The sequence below is a fragment of the Colius striatus genome, chromosome 1 (genome assembly GCF_028858725.1).
Source record: "Colius striatus isolate bColStr4 chromosome 1, bColStr4.1.hap1, whole genome shotgun sequence".
In the NCBI taxonomy this organism is placed as follows: Eukaryota; Metazoa; Chordata; class Aves; order Coliiformes; family Coliidae; genus Colius; species Colius striatus.
In genome coordinates this window covers 159734433-159746454 of record NC_084759.1, presented here as the reverse complement: position 1 = coordinate 159746454, position 12022 = coordinate 159734433, and the positions used below count along the sequence as shown (strand labels likewise).

General features: G+C 43.8%; 1 protein-coding gene across 1 annotated transcript in view; it reads left to right on the top strand.

Annotated features, from left to right (window-relative positions):
- Positions 1–1822: 1822 nt before the first annotated feature.
- CRADD (CASP2 and RIPK1 domain containing adaptor with death domain) overlaps positions 1823–12022 on the top strand; it is an 83361-nt gene continuing 73161 nt past the window's right edge. The window contains exons 1-2 of the mRNA XM_062015581.1: positions 1823–2240; positions 5641–5946. Of these exons, the coding sequence (XP_061871565.1) occupies positions 5649–5946 (298 nt within the window). The 5' untranslated portion in view covers positions 1823–2240; positions 5641–5648. The remainder of the gene's footprint in view (positions 2241–5640; positions 5947–12022) is intronic.

Genomic DNA, 12022 nt, shown 5'->3' with positions numbered 1-12022 from the left:
CTGTACAGTGCTGTGCTGAAGAAAGATCATATTGATGGTTTGTGGTGTTCTCTGCTCCCTGGTGCTGGTTTGTGTTGTTTACAGATGTATTTTCTCACACCCGGTATCACAAACTATCCATGACATGAAAATTTAGAACCACCTTAGTTGTACTTGAGCTACAGCAGCAGCATACTTTTTGTCATAGAGTTACTGATGATGGCTTACTCGTGTGGTTTCCAGTGTTGTCAAGGTCATCGTAAATATGTTAATGCATCACTCTGAAACAACCCATAGGAGTATTTGTTTTTCATGTCTGTATTCCTAACATGTGTGCCTCAGATAAAACCATTTACTTTGGCTTAGGAATGTATTGCAATAAGATATTATCACATTTAAAATACCATTTAAACCCTTTTTATCAAATGCATTGTCTGGAAATTATCCTAGACGAAAGTGTTATGTCAATTAAACCAAAATGTTGCTTTCAAATTGTTAAATAAGTAGCATCTCTGCAGGAGCTGGGTGCATAATAAATATATATAATTTTTAAATGTTTCTTAAATCCAGCACACATAATTTGACTTTAAGACTGTGATTTACATCGTGTCCTCATAAATTCTCAAGTTTGCTATCAGCCACAAGAAAATCAAAGGAAAAAGATCTAAGCTTTCTGAGTGTAATTAAGTGTGTATCTTTAAAAAAAATCTTGTAGATAAATATCATGTTAAGCATATGCAGTATATAATCTCTACCAATAATACTTCCAATTATATTTTTCCATGGCAAGTATTTCCTGGGTATAGTATCCAGGAAAGGCATGTAAAGGTTTCCATAACTAACTTTCAAATACTCTTAAATCTGTACGATTAATCTAAACTGACTGTACAAATGCGATTTCACACGGTGGCAACATTTGTAGCAGCAGCTGCGGCAACCACCTTTCTGGCTTTTCCACAGGGTATGCATTAGCAAGCCGAGCAGCCAGGCTGCTGCGGTTGCCTGCAGCTTCAAGGTTGAGTGTTCCAGCTCCGAAGGATCTTTCCCCGCCTTCTCTTCCCCCCCGCCCCCCCCCCCCCCCCCCCCCCCATTGCTTTTGTGGTCCCGACAAGAAAGAAAAGGGCTGACACCGCTCAAGCACTGTGACACATGTCATGTGACACCTGACACCGACGTAAAGATGGAAAAAAGTTCTTCAAGGGTATGCGATAGGAAAAGTCACTGCCTTATTTTCATAGCTCTGTGAATTGCATATTTACCTCTATTACTGTACTTTGGTTTCAAATATTAATATAAAATGATGTGAAAGAGATGCTTTTGTATTTAATAACAGATGAATAAGACCACTAGAACGTGCATCACACTGTGCCAGATACAGGCTGGATCTTACTCTTGAGTGGTTCTCCGCTATGACGTTTCTTCACATTTAGGCTGTTCGGATCAAAGTAACGACTCTAAACGTATATAGTATTCGATATACTATTGCTGTATGTTTGATACAACGATATCAGCACCTGGATAAAGTTTGGTTTAGCATATACCAGCAAATAGGAACCCGTATCCCTAGAGAGTAAGAGATCAGCTGTATCTAATGTCACAAAACCTGCTTTTTTTTTGTAACGTGTAATTTAATTTCAGATACAAGTCCTCCGGTCATTACCACACCCCCACAGAGCCCTGGCGAGGACAGTACTCCGCGGAGACCCCCCCCACCCCCCCGAGCAGCGGCGGGACGCGGGGGCTGCGCGGCGGCCTCGCTCCCTCGGGCCGTACTCGGGCTCGCGTGGGGCAGCTCCACGCGCTCACCAGGGCTCGCTCCCCTTGCTCGATGCCCCTTGCGAACGTCACCGCAGCCGAGCGATCCAAACAGCCCCGCCGCGGACGGCGACTCCGTGCTGTCAGCGCCTTCCTCCTCCCCAACCCACTCCAGCCTCACGGCCGCCCTACGTCAGCGCCCACCCGGCGCACGCGTCCCCCTTGCGCCGATGCCCACCTTCCCGGCTGGGAGGCGGGTGGGAAGCGTCCGTGCGCCCCGACCGGTGGGGCTGTCCCGCTCCGCTGCCCACAGCTGACATGGCGGCCGCAGCGCCTCCCGCGGCCGCGGCGCAGCCGGCAGCGGCGGCCCTTCCTCGGCCGGCCCGCAGCAGGGCGGTGGCGGCGGCGGCTTCCGGCGAACCCCTCTTGCCTTCAATAAAGATGGTGCTCCCCGCGCAGGCTCCTGGGGCGCCGGGGCGCCCGGTGTAGTTCCGCACTTCCCTCTTGTAAGTACGGGCCGAGGGCAGAGGGAGCTCTCCGCTCATAGCGCTTGCCGCCCTGGCCGCTCGGTCGTTCGCCCGCTCGCTTCGCCCTGCGTCGCCGCGCGTTGCCGCGGCCCCGCTCGATTCGGCTCCCCCCGTCCGCCGCCGAGGGGGAAGCAGGAGTAAAGGCGCCCGTCCGCGCGGTGCCGACGGGGCCGTTCGGCCGCAGCCCCCCCCGCGCCGCGACGCTGGGGCAGGGGCTGGGCTTTCGCGGGGCGGGCGGGGGCCGCCGGCCCGCGCCCGCCTCCGCCGCAGCAGCCGCGCCGAGCCGAGCCGAGCCGAGGGCGGGCTGAGGGGAGGAAGGCCGGGATGTCGCTGCCTGCCGGGCCGGAACCGCGGCGCTAGGCTCGGGGCCCGGGTGCCAGCAGGTCGGGCAGCCGACCCCCGGCTGCTGCAGGAGCCGCGGCTTCCAGATCTCACTTAGAGAGGAGAAATTAAAAGCAAAACTATGGCTTGGGGGGAGGGGACAGGAGACTTTTAACCTCTAGACATGCTGTGAATATCTAAAGTCACTCATGGATTAGGCAAGGCGGACCTTATTCTTAGCTGAGCAGAGACATTGCAACAGACTCAGAGTCATAAGCAGCCCAGTGCAGATGGTGTTTGGGAAACTTCCAAAGTGTTTCTAGTTGAGACCTAAGTGAATGTTCTTTTTAGGATCAGAATAGGTCTTTTTAAGGGTCAAGGCTTTCAAAAGTTTTATTTCCGTTCATGGACAGAGTGTGTGTCAGATCCAGAAGAATGCAAAGCTGCCCGTGTTGGTGCCATAAGTCAAGGACTGTGCTCATTCAGTGAGATGTGGGAGTATATTTCTCAAAATTTGGCTCTACAATGGAAAAGATGCATTTTTAGAAGTAATCAGACGAAGGTTGTTGTCCTACTGGTAAATGGATGTCTCATCCTTTCACACTAGCATTCACATCAGCATCCTTTCTAGCACCAGCATTACTACAGAAAACATTCTAGAGCTTACTTTGGGTCCTTAAACTCAGGCTGCAATTAAAATTTTTGCTGCACTAATTTCTGTTGCACTAAGCTTCTTCCCTTCAATGTTACCGAAATCCTGATTCATTTGCATATCTGTCTGCTTAGTTCCTTACTCAGACATGTCCTTCTCATGGTAGATGCACACAAAGAAATACTTAATCTTTAAAAAGAACTTAATCATCCTGGAAGTTTACTGTATCAGTGCTGTTAAGGGCTTAAAAACCTTGGTTGTGCTCTGCAGTCAGCAAGCCAAAGGCCGCCTTCAGCAGAAATTCCCCTTTCAGATACATGGCTTGATAGGCGTGTTCAAACCAAAGTTGTTCCTCGTCTAGCACATGGGTGAGGGGCCTCTTGGCTGGGGACTCTCAGTGGCCTATGCAGAATGTGATGCACAAGAGCTTTGTAGAATCTGAAACAGTTTTCTGCCTGGGTTGAGACAATGCCCCGAGAGCTGCTGCTGGGTGTATGTCTTGAACTCTGCAAGTGCTTTATGAGCTCAGAGACAGCCAGGGAATACTGGAAGGGAGAAATGCTGGGAATCTGCTGCCTGAATTTTACCTAGTTTCGCTTTAGTCCTGTGATTGCTCCCTGTGGTGAATGATAGTGCATGTTTGAGACCAGAATCTTCAGTCTCACCTGAAGATTAACAAGCACCTTAATATCAAATAAGGAAGTCCTTCTTGCTTACTCTTTTTCCATCTCCTTGCTTGCACCATCATCTCGCTTCATGAGGGACTTTGATGTTTAAGCTATGCTTAGCAAACTAGCATTTTTTAAGAGCACATACTGGGATGGCTGTTGTATTTCCAAATGACACCTAGACAAGGTAGACCTGAAAAGTCATTTCAGTTTGCTAGAAGCATACTCAGTAACCCAGGAAGGACGGTGTCTTCCTGGGAAGGTGCCATCCAGCAATGCTTTCAGCAGTCAAGAGAAGTGTTTTCAGAAAGTGCCTTTATTGGTGAGTGTCACAAACAGCGTTTTCCAGTCTCTCCCATGATCGTAGGCTCTTGCATTCTGTCCAAGATGTCATTTACATGCCTGTATGTTCTGTTGGTTGCTTGTCCTGGATTTTAACAATCAGGCCAACCAAACAACCTTTACTAGGGCCTTGGGAGTCAGTAGACACCTCTGATGATATAAAGGCTTAAGCTGGTTTCTTACAAAAGCTTTGAAAATCTCTGCCTCTCCTTATAGCACCAAGCTGAATGAAGTAAAATTTCTGCAAATTCCAGCTGTTAGAACGGAAGCTTCTGGTTTAATTGTCAGAAAAACTCTTGGAAATCACACTCAACACCTGCTGCTGGCGGGTTTTTTTTACTTCGTTATTTAGTCATGAGAAAATATTTAATTGTATTGTTCTGTCATTTTCCTTTTCAAGTACCATTAGTGGGCCTAGGGATATGTTTGTTGTTAATGTCTAGACAGGACATCTTGGTTCGGTTCATAAGTCTGACACAGACTCCTTGTGTGTGATCTTGGATGAGTTGCTTGGTCTCTCTGTACCCTGATTCCCCTTCTGTAGAGTGGCTATAAAATGCATCTTTTCCAGCTTTTGCCTACTCCGAGTGCTAGTCAAGTGAAATGGGAGCTGGCAGAGGGCATCTGATTGCTTCCTGTGAACACATTAGAAGGATAAATACCAGGGAGGGAGAAGAGCTACTTAAGCTAAAGAACAGCTTTGGCAGAACAAATGCCTATAAATAGGTTGTGGATAAATTTGAGATGGAAATGCAAAGAAAGTTTCTCATTATCAGATCAGTTGAGTTCCAGAGCAGCCTTCCAGGATGAGTCAGTGGGGGGAGAATGACCTTGCACGTGAGGTACATTTCTGGTCCTCCTAAAATTAAAACTCATTGCATAGGCTGAAGCTACCTGCTGGCTCTGTTCCTGGTGCCCAGCTGGGGTGCATCCATAAATCCTGCTGCTGTTTTTGTGCTGCTGCAACAGCAATAGCGTCAGAGACGTCAGTAACAAAGGGCATCTCTCTAACTTTCTGTGGATAGAGCCTCTTAAGTACTGGCAAATGCTATACCTGCCTTCAATGTAGACTTGACCAGTTAATGAATGCAATTGTTTGTCGTGGTATTGATTCCAGCAAAAGACTGGGATAAAGGACTTGTCTTCACAGTGCCAAAGGTTCTTTTCCTATCTAATATTTCCCAGAAATGGCTGCATGAGACAGCTCATGAGAATGCTCATGAGACAGTGAAATCCGAGTGGAAAGAAGATGGTAGGGATCATGAATAGTTTTCCTGGGTTGGTAATTCTGAGTTTGGGATTCTTTCTATATGTTGCCACTTCTGGGTGTTCACATATCACTTCTGGAAGTATTTTAATCCTCATACGTTTCTCTACTCCTTTTCTCACACTCTAGGTTGCCAGATGGATGCCAGAGACAAGCAGCTTTTACGCTCCATGCGCCTGGAACTCTGCACGGAGGTGCTGGTGGATGGAATTGTTATTCAGTATCTCTATCAAGAAGGGATCCTGACAGACAGTCATGTTGAAGAAATAAAATCTCAAACCACCAGTCAGAGGAAAACTATGATGCTCCTTGATATTCTCCCCACCAGAGGACCCAAGGCTTTTGATGCTTTCTTGGATTCCTTACAGGAGTTCCCATGGGTTAAAGAGAAACTGATGGTGAAGCGTAAGGAAATGACGATACAAAATCCTGCAGGTAAGGCCAGGATTGTTGTTGTTGATATTTAGAAGCTTCTACTCAAGCCATAATTTTGAAACTATTGAATGTACCAGTATTTTCAAGTTATGCATCATATTAGAAGTGGAGCGTGATACTGACAAAAGGGCACAGCCTGAATTTCCTGGAAACCAGCCAAATGCCAGGAAGTATTGTAGAATTGAGTTTCAGGTGGTAGGAGGACCCAGACTGCAATACCTGAAAGGGAACAGGCTATAAAAAGTAGTCTTGACTAGCTGCAGAACAGTCTCTTCACCATCCACACCTGCTTATTGTTTGTTTTATGTATGTTTTACAGTGGTTTGTTTCTGAATTGTTCATACTGACAGAAATTTTACTTACTTGTATTATCATTTTAGTGTCATTTTGATTTAGTATCATATGCTAATTTATATTTATTTAGTTCATTATGTTTACTGGAGTGCAAATGTCTAGAGTCAGTATGTCCAAAATTACTAGCCATTGCTTAGTTTTAAAACAAATTTGGGAGCTAACTGACTCAGTGGGTGTTAAATAACCTTATTTAGTTCAATCTTTGTCTTTCTGACATTTAAAAGTACTTCTAAAACTAGTTTTACAGACTTGATGTTTTTTCAGGAGTGATTTCTTTACCAATACGTTCATGCAGTTGTTGAGCTGTTTTGAAGTCAAGACAACTGCTTTAAATGCATGATTCCGGCAGCGTGCGCTGGCTGCTAAGCTCACGGAACCAGCGAGATCATAGAATAATATAATGGTAGAGGTTGGAAGGGACCTTTAGAGATCATCTAGTCCAACCCCCCTGCAGAAGCAGATTCACCTAGATCAGGTTGCATAGGAACATGTCCAGGCGGGTCTTGAAGACCTCCAAGGAAGGAGACTCTGCAATCCCTCTGGGCAGCCTGTGCCACTGCTCCGTCACCCTCACAGTGAAATAGTTTTTTCTTATATTTAAGTGGAACTTTTTGTGTTCCAGCTTCATCCCATTACCCCTTGTCCTGTTGCTAGCTACTATAGAAAAAAGGGATGTCCCAACCTCCTGACACCCACCCTTTAGATATTTATAAATGTTAATAAGATCTCCTCTCAATCTCCTCTTCTCCAGACTAAACAGCCCCAGTTCCCACAGCCTTTCCTCATATGAAAGATGTTCCATTCCCCTGATCATCTTGGTGGCCCTGCGCTGGACTCTCTCCAACACTTCCCTGTCCTTGAGCTGAGGAGCCCAGAACTTGACACAGGACTCCAGATGAGGCCTCACCAGGGCAGAGTAGAGGGGGAGGAGAACGTCCCTTGACCTGCTGGCCACACTCTTCTTGATAGTCAAATAGTTCCCATTTAGCAACATCTTTTTCAAGCAGTCTGAATAACATTTCCCCAAGCACTGCACTCCGTCCAGCCCCCCAATTTGAGTTTGGTCTTACATATTTTGATGCACGTGATGTGTGATTTTTTTCGAGCATCAGTGTTCTTTGTGTGAGGCAGGGAGCCTATCCATTGTTGGCCATTGTGTGCAACTGCACCCCAGTTAGGTGCACCTGACATTATCCCACCTTAGGACTTTCTTAACGGAGTATCATGACAGCTTGTCTTTCAGTTGGGTGTCTGGAGACGTTGCTTTATGCTTGCTTGGAAATGAGTAAATAATGTTCAGGATTTGGGCAATGAATATCTTGTGCTGCCCATGGGGGAATACACTGCAAGTTCTCAGCACAATGTAAACTCGTATCATTGAGTATGCTGGAAGAGACCTTGCTCACTGTTATGACCAATCCTGCTATGCTAAGGTTTTTTTTATTTGCCTTATAAATCAATCTGTTTTTTTGCTAATTGCTGGTTAAGCTGTTGAATAATCCTTAACAGTTCCAGAAACTCGGAGGCAGTTATCATTGAGTACAGTCAGGATTGTCTAGTTTGTTACTAGAAACATCGCTTCCGATTTTTGTTCTTTCGATTGTTTTGTGGATTACTTGTTGCCACTCTTAATCTCTTGTGACTCATTGTGATGGATTTATGCATATCAGGTTCTCTGGTTTCAAGTGTACTGACTGTACTTGATAATCCTATTGCCAAATTTTGTGTGCAAGTTAGAAAAGGCTTCCAGATTAGATCAAAAGTTACAGTTATTTTTATTGTGGCAATACAAGAGTGTAAGAACAGGGTAAGAGGCAGATAGCCAAGTTTGTTTTAGTATTTAGGCATGTTCTTTAGCAGGCAAAGAAAGAGAGCACCATCTGTGCCCTAATAAATGCCAAGTGCACTCTGGAATGAATTGGAAACTAGGGCAGCATCATCAGTGCTGATTACGTGCACAAAAATCTGGTTTGGGATAAAAAGCCTCACTTTGCATTCTAAACAACAAACTTGTAAGCATTTGTGGCAGAGTACTTGAGTGTATGCTTGGCCTTAAGCGTGGAAAAAGTCATTGGCTCTAACAAAACTATGAGCACACTTAAAATGCAATGTGTTCTTTAATGCCATGCTAGATAACTCCTGTCTTATTGGAAACAGTTCTTACAAATGATGATTTGTCAGTATCAGTTTCTTTTAAAGAATTCATTTGTAGTCGAAAAAAGCCTACTACATGCATACTATGTTGTTGTATTTTTTAAATGGAAGTTGGTTTTATGGCCCCAGATTTTAAAATCTTTTTTCCTTGGGATCATGCATACTTATGGAAATCGTATGCCTGCTGTTCAATTGTTTATGCTCATTTAAAATTCTGTTTACTCAAGCAAAATATCCTCAGTTTTTGCAGATCTTTTGCAGGTCTAAGGATTGGTGGCAACTTGTTCCTTGAAGGAGGGTTTTATTTTATAGCTTTTCACTTCTTACTGACTAAACATAGGATTTTTCAAGTCAGTAAAAGTAGACTATTAGGTTTTATCTATCTGAATGTAAAAACTGTGGCATGAACACAGTGCAGTGATTTTTTTTATATAGGCCTTTGGATTGTTGTGCATTTTGTTCAAAGACATCAAGCCTTCTGTCTTTGCTTCAGCTGAGAAATAGTTCACTGCTTCCCAGTTTAAAAAACAAAACCAAAAAAATCACAAGTGCAATGGTTAAGAAGTTTTTAATTTATTTTCTTCCCCTAATTAAAAAAAAAAGCCAAAACCCCACGACAAAACAACAAACCAAGTGAACCAACCAAAAAGCAATTTCAGAAGGACAGAAATAAAAACATTTTTGGTCATGTAGTGTAAATATGATCTGGTGGACGGAGCAGCTGCAAAATGTAAGCCAAAGCCTGAGACCTGAACAAGACACTGCCACTAAGTCACTGGGAGCCTTTGGGCAAATTCTTTCAAGGCAATGGATTTGTTGATTTCCAAGTTCCCTGGCTCAGTGTAATGTTCATGGAGCATTGTAGACTGTAAATTAGCCTGGGTTTCAACCCAGAGTATACTGTTTGTCTGCTTGCAAGTAAATGAACTTTAAAATCTGCAGTGTGCTGAGTTTTCTTGCTGAACATCAGTTATCTTAAAAATAATGGCTCTGTATATTGTTATCTGCTGTAGTTCCAAGGAACACAGAGACCCTAATCCCGCAGAACATAAGGAATCTATTCCTCGTGAATCAGGAGAGTGATGTGCAGGCAGTTAGAGCCGCTTGGATCTGTATGGTTGCATCAAAGAGACTCAATGTTCCTTCCCCTTGCTTGCTTACTTTGTGCACAGCCTTTTGCATAGGGTCACTTTTCTCCTGTCTGGTATGGATCTGTCGGATCTGTCAGATTGGGAAAATCTTTTCTTAAAGGAGGTAAAGCATCGCTGTAAATCCCCAGAATCTCAAGAAGAAATGTGCCTTATGGGGTAAATATTTATGATGTTAATTGATTTCAGAGTGATAGGATGTGTTTCTTGCTTGTGTAGGAATCTGTGATAAAACAGTTCACCCTGTGCTCAGTGGCATTTCAAGCCTATATCATAATAAAGAGCAACCGCAGCATGAGTAGCTGGTTTTGGAGAGCAAAACTTCTGATGTACTAAGAGTTAACAAAAATAATGTGGGACCGTTTCACTGGGAAAAGACTTGCTGTTTTTTATGCCCTAGTTTGGATAACTTTATGCCTTTGTCAGGAACATAAATCTTTAATATAGTATTATAATTCCTATGAAAAACTACAGCTGTTGGCAACAGAATTCCATTCTTTCTAGGAACATCAAATAGTTACTCAATATATTTTACACTTGACGGCATTTGTTTACCAGAATGTTTTTCTAGTCGCTCTCCACTCGAGAATTTCTCTGCCCAAGTATTATACTCTATGTTGCTATAAAATTATTTACTTCTAAAAGCGTTAGTACTGCACCTCTTTGTACTATAGATGCTTTCTCCATTCCACAGGAAATCGTAGCATATTGAGAAAAAGTCTGACATATAGTGTTTGCCAAAGAAACCGTACAGCAGCCGTTGCTATGTGGCGAATGTTAGTGAATTTGGGGCATGGAGTTACGCAGATTCATTTTGGGAAAGCTGTTCTTTCATAACTAGGCAAGGAATGTTTTCTAGTGCATGATTTTATAGTTGTTGTAGTACCAAGTCATCAGTCTGTGTTAGGGTCCTGTTGGACTTGGGTGAGATCTTTTGATTTGAACAGCTTTTGGTGTGGATGGGGTTTTTCCCTGGATGTGTGGGGTGCATGTGTTCTCATATAGTTATATAAAACTTCATCTTGTGTAACACTTTGGATGAAGCATGCAAATACAAAACAAAGCAAAACATGTACTTCTGCTGAGAAAGCCATCCTTCCCTCCTCCCCCAGCTTTCCCAAAGTCCTTTTTCCAGACATGGGTTGTAGGTTTCTAAGAATTTGGATTCTAATGCAATAGCATTAGGACATGGGAAGTTTAGCATCTCTTCTTACCTTTTGTTGTCTGTGTCCTGCCCTCATCCTATCCTGCTTCCTCTAATGTCCAATGCAGTGAAGAAACAGACAGGTCTCTTGTCTTTTCCATTTGGATGTCAGATAGGGGAGCAGATGATGAATCCTTTTCTCTCTTTAAAATGGTGGACAGGAGACAATGGGGTGGGGTTTTTTTCCTTCTCCTTCCCTCCCCTCTCTCCTATAGTCCAGTGGCAGAAGGAGGAGTTTCCTCCCATGTATGTCTGAAGGAAAAGGATGGGCTTAGCAGCCTTGGCCATACTGAATTGACCTGTAGATGAAGGAATGCCTTTGTGCCACATCCCAATGCCTGGAGGCTATAGAAAATGTTCTCTGGTTCTCTGGAGGGATTCAAAGGCATCCTCATAGGAGAATTTCTCAAACTCTTTTCCACATTCCCATCTTCCCTGAAAATCGGGTGTTACATTTATGGCTTTGGCTTTGTTCCTGACCGCAGCAAGATCTGTGAAGTCTGGCGTTAAAGGTTTGTGCGCACACTCAATATTAAAGCATGCATCATGACATGGGCAAGTAATCAGCTTCCCTGGTTCTACAGAGCGTTCTGTAGGAATGTGTATGTATTTTTGTTTTAATGTGTGTATGTAGGGTTTTCTTTTTTTTTTTTTTTTTGACAGTCTAAGGAATATTTGCTTTGTTGGGGTTTTTTGCCATGTTAATAAGCAGCTGTGTTTATGCTGCTTACATACATGGTTTTCACTTTGAGAAGCCCAAATCTTAAGCATCACTGTTAAGAACTATAGTGTCTTCTGTCCAGTCCCATACAGTTTCTTTCAGGTAAGTTAATAGAAAGATCTGACCATACCTGGTGTCATCCTCAGTAACACAAATATGCGTGGCTAGTAATAATACAGATTTAATAAAACTTATAGACCCTGGAAGCAAGAAAGGAGTGAGTTCTGGCAAGAGAATGTTTGGGCCAGCTGTGCCTGATCAGCTACTCATAACCAGTGTCACTCGGAAGAAGAAATTGGTAGTTGGGTTTGAAGGCTCTCTGGTGTAAGGAATGGAGACATCCATCTACTGACCAGACCTTATGACTTCCAAAATCTGCAGCTTCCCCAGGAACTGGATCCAGGACATCATGGAGGTGACTAACAATCATCAGAATTTGCTACTCTGTCATCTGGGCACTAATAATAATTCTGCAGATTAAGGATGACTATGGGA